Source organism: Myotis brandtii, unplaced genomic scaffold (genome assembly GCF_000412655.1).
Source record: "Myotis brandtii unplaced genomic scaffold, ASM41265v1 scaffold284, whole genome shotgun sequence".
Classification (NCBI taxonomy): Eukaryota; Metazoa; Chordata; class Mammalia; order Chiroptera; family Vespertilionidae; genus Myotis; species Myotis brandtii.
Window position 1 is genome coordinate 923,331 of NW_005360846.1, and position 2,939 is coordinate 926,269.

At 33.6% G+C, this 2,939-nt stretch overlaps 1 protein-coding gene across 1 annotated transcript in view; it reads right to left on the bottom strand.

The window, feature by feature from the left end:
- The window catches only part of ASPA (aspartoacylase), a gene marked incomplete at its 5' end in the record, with an annotated part of 10,748 nt that extends 8,966 nt beyond the window's left edge, over positions 1-1,782 (bottom strand). Inside the window, 2 exons of the mRNA XM_014541938.1 lie at positions 43-171; positions 1,587-1,782. Coding sequence (XP_014397424.1) covers positions 43-171; positions 1,587-1,782 — 325 coding nt within the window. The remainder of the gene's footprint in view (positions 1-42; positions 172-1,586) is intronic.
- Positions 1,783-2,939: the final 1,157 nt, after the last annotated feature.

Below are 2,939 nucleotides of genomic sequence, written 5' to 3' on the forward strand. Positions count from 1 at the left end.
TTTTTTAAAAATAATTTTCTCAGAGTTTCATGTAGGACATACTTTGTTTAGTTGTGACAATGTGAAATATGACTTACCAACAGGATACTTGGCTATAGAACGAGTGGTTGCATATTTAAGGGAAGGATGCTCAATAAGATAAATATAGCAGGGTAACGGAGCCAAAGAAGTCTGAAATGAATTGAAAACATTTTTCTTATTATGTCAAGACCATATGTTTTGTTTTCTTTGCTGCTAGAGAGTCAATAATGCCTTCAATATGTTTTACTATATAAACTAAAATTAGTAAGACAGCTTTATAAAACATACTCTAAAATCCAATATTGTTCTTAAAGCTTTGAAAACATAAATAAACTACATATAAATTGAATGATGCATAGCTTCCTGGGTAAAATGTACATTAAATTCTCAAGAACCATGATTAAAGAATATGAAATGAATTTTCCTTCAGAATGGATTTGGTTATTTCTTTTTTTAAATCAGTGGTTACACTTACTGTTTAGCTTAGTATTGCTCTTAAAGAATGTTGTTTCTAACCCTGTAGTCCAGGTCTTTGAATGAGAATTCAAGACAGGTCTCTCAGTTTTGATAACAATGTCAGCTATGCTGCTTCCATGCCTGGCAATCAAAGCATTCAGCTTTCCTTCAATGAGCGATGAAGAATAGCTACATTATGATCTCCTACTAGAACTATGTAGTTATTGTCAAAAACTCAAAGGAAACAAAAATAATAGTTAATCTTTCCTGTCTTCCAGATATTAGGCTAAATGCTTTAAATACTTTATCTCGCTTAAGGTTTTTAACAGCCATATAAGTAAATGTTACTATGTCAACTTTATCAAATGAGGAAAGCAATGTATCTTGTCCAAGGTTAGTGAATGAGAAAGCCAGGATTTGAACCCAGGTTCTCCTGGGTACATGGGACAAACTCTTTCCATTAAATCATACCAGCTCTCTGGAAAGAAGGAAGGGTATTTATTACACAATAATAAGCATACAGATGATTATTTGTGTTTTTGCTTGGTTGTTATTTCCTAGCATTTTTCTCTAGCTACATGCACTGTATTGCTAAATTTTTCATCTTGTAGATTTCTGAGCCTTAAAACGATTAGCTATATGAAATATTGAAAGATCAGATGTGTGCTGGGGTATCTGAATCAAATGGAGAGAAGGACAGACTAAAGAGAGACAATATTTTTATCGTTGGTCTATAGTCAACATTAAATGACTATTTTTGGAGCTTCCTAAAACTGTAATTGAACTACTTCCACCACACCATTTTAAAGTTTGGTATTAATTTTACCAAATAGCCTATGATTTGACAGCTGTCTAGATAAAAGATTTATAATTTTATAGACACAAGAATCTATCAATGTTTTATGATTTTATTCACTGTATTTATCATGTGACTCATTTCCTCTCCCTTTTCTCCTGCTTGTCACCACAACCTCCATTCTGGGGCTCCTCCCACTTCCCCATCTCTCTTAGACCCGCCCTCCTGACACTTTTCTGGTTGTTTTATAACTATAATTGACTTAAAAGTACAGGTCTTATGCTAAGTTATAAATTAGTAACATTGACATTACCTTAATGTAATGAAACATCTGAATTAAAAAGTCATTCCTGGAATCTTCAAGAATAAGAGTGCATCCCATGTTAGAAGTAGTATTGTGAAGGTCAAAAATGATGTCATAGGAATCTTCACTGTCTTTTGGACCAAATAAATGATTTATTTCTTGAGCCCTTCTCACTTCATATGGCAGATCCTCTGACATTTTTTTGCTGTTATTAGCAAAAAGAAAAAGATTAAAAATATCTGTGGCTAATATAACACAAATATACAATAAGAACACAGTGTATAAGGAACCAGTTGACAAACTTTAATATGAAAAACCTGTGAGGGAAGTGGAAACTTATTTGAAAACTTTACAAATGAAAAATTACAATTTTTCTTTATTTGATTCTATGTACTGATGCATCGGCATGATTGCAAATAATATTTCATTATGTGGCTGTCAAAGGAAGGACATTTCAAACAGAATTTACCACTTGACTTCAACTTCAAACAAAATATATTCATTGATTTAATCAACAATTTCTTAGTAGTTATGTGCACTGAGATATTCTGGGCCTAGTCTAGGGGTGGGGAACTTTTTTCTGCCAAGGGCCATTTGGATATTTATAGCATCATTTGCAGACCATACAAAATTATCAACTTAAAAATTAGCCTGCTATATTTGGTTAAACATTTAGTTACTTCACCCCTAATGCCTTGGCAGGGCCAGACCAAATGATTTCCCAGGCCTGTACAGCCCACAGGCCGGATGTTCCCCATCCCTGAGATAGACAATCAAATGGAATTGTTTTTGTCCTATAGCTAATTCCAGTGCATAAAAATAGTTAAACTTAGATAATGTTCACATTCTTAATTGAGGTCTGGGAACCACTAGTGATCTAGGGATAAGCTTTATAGACAAGTTTGTAAAACCTGAGAAAATGCAAAACTTTTGCAGGTATATGCATATTTTTTTCTGGGATAAAGCTTAATAATTTTTATTGAATTCTGAATTGAGTCTCTACCTGTCCCCTTCCCCCTCCAGTAATGGTTAGGATATATTTTCCTGCATTAAACCAACCATTTCTCTATAATTCCATCTATGTATTTCAATTTCCTGACTATTTTTGCTACTATCTTCAAGAGACTTTGCATCTGGATAATTCCTGCCTGGAATGCTATCAAGAAGGTGGAGCAGCTGTGTTTTGGCTAGAAAGCAAAAACTCTGAGGACAAAAGTGCATGCTAAGGATGGTGCAGTGGGAAGATGGGAAGAACCTGTGGCATTTATGATATAATTGAGTCACTGCATCTCTGGATTTATTATTTGTGAAAAAGAAAATCTTATTTGTTTAAGCCACTGTCTTTATGTTTCTATTGTATAT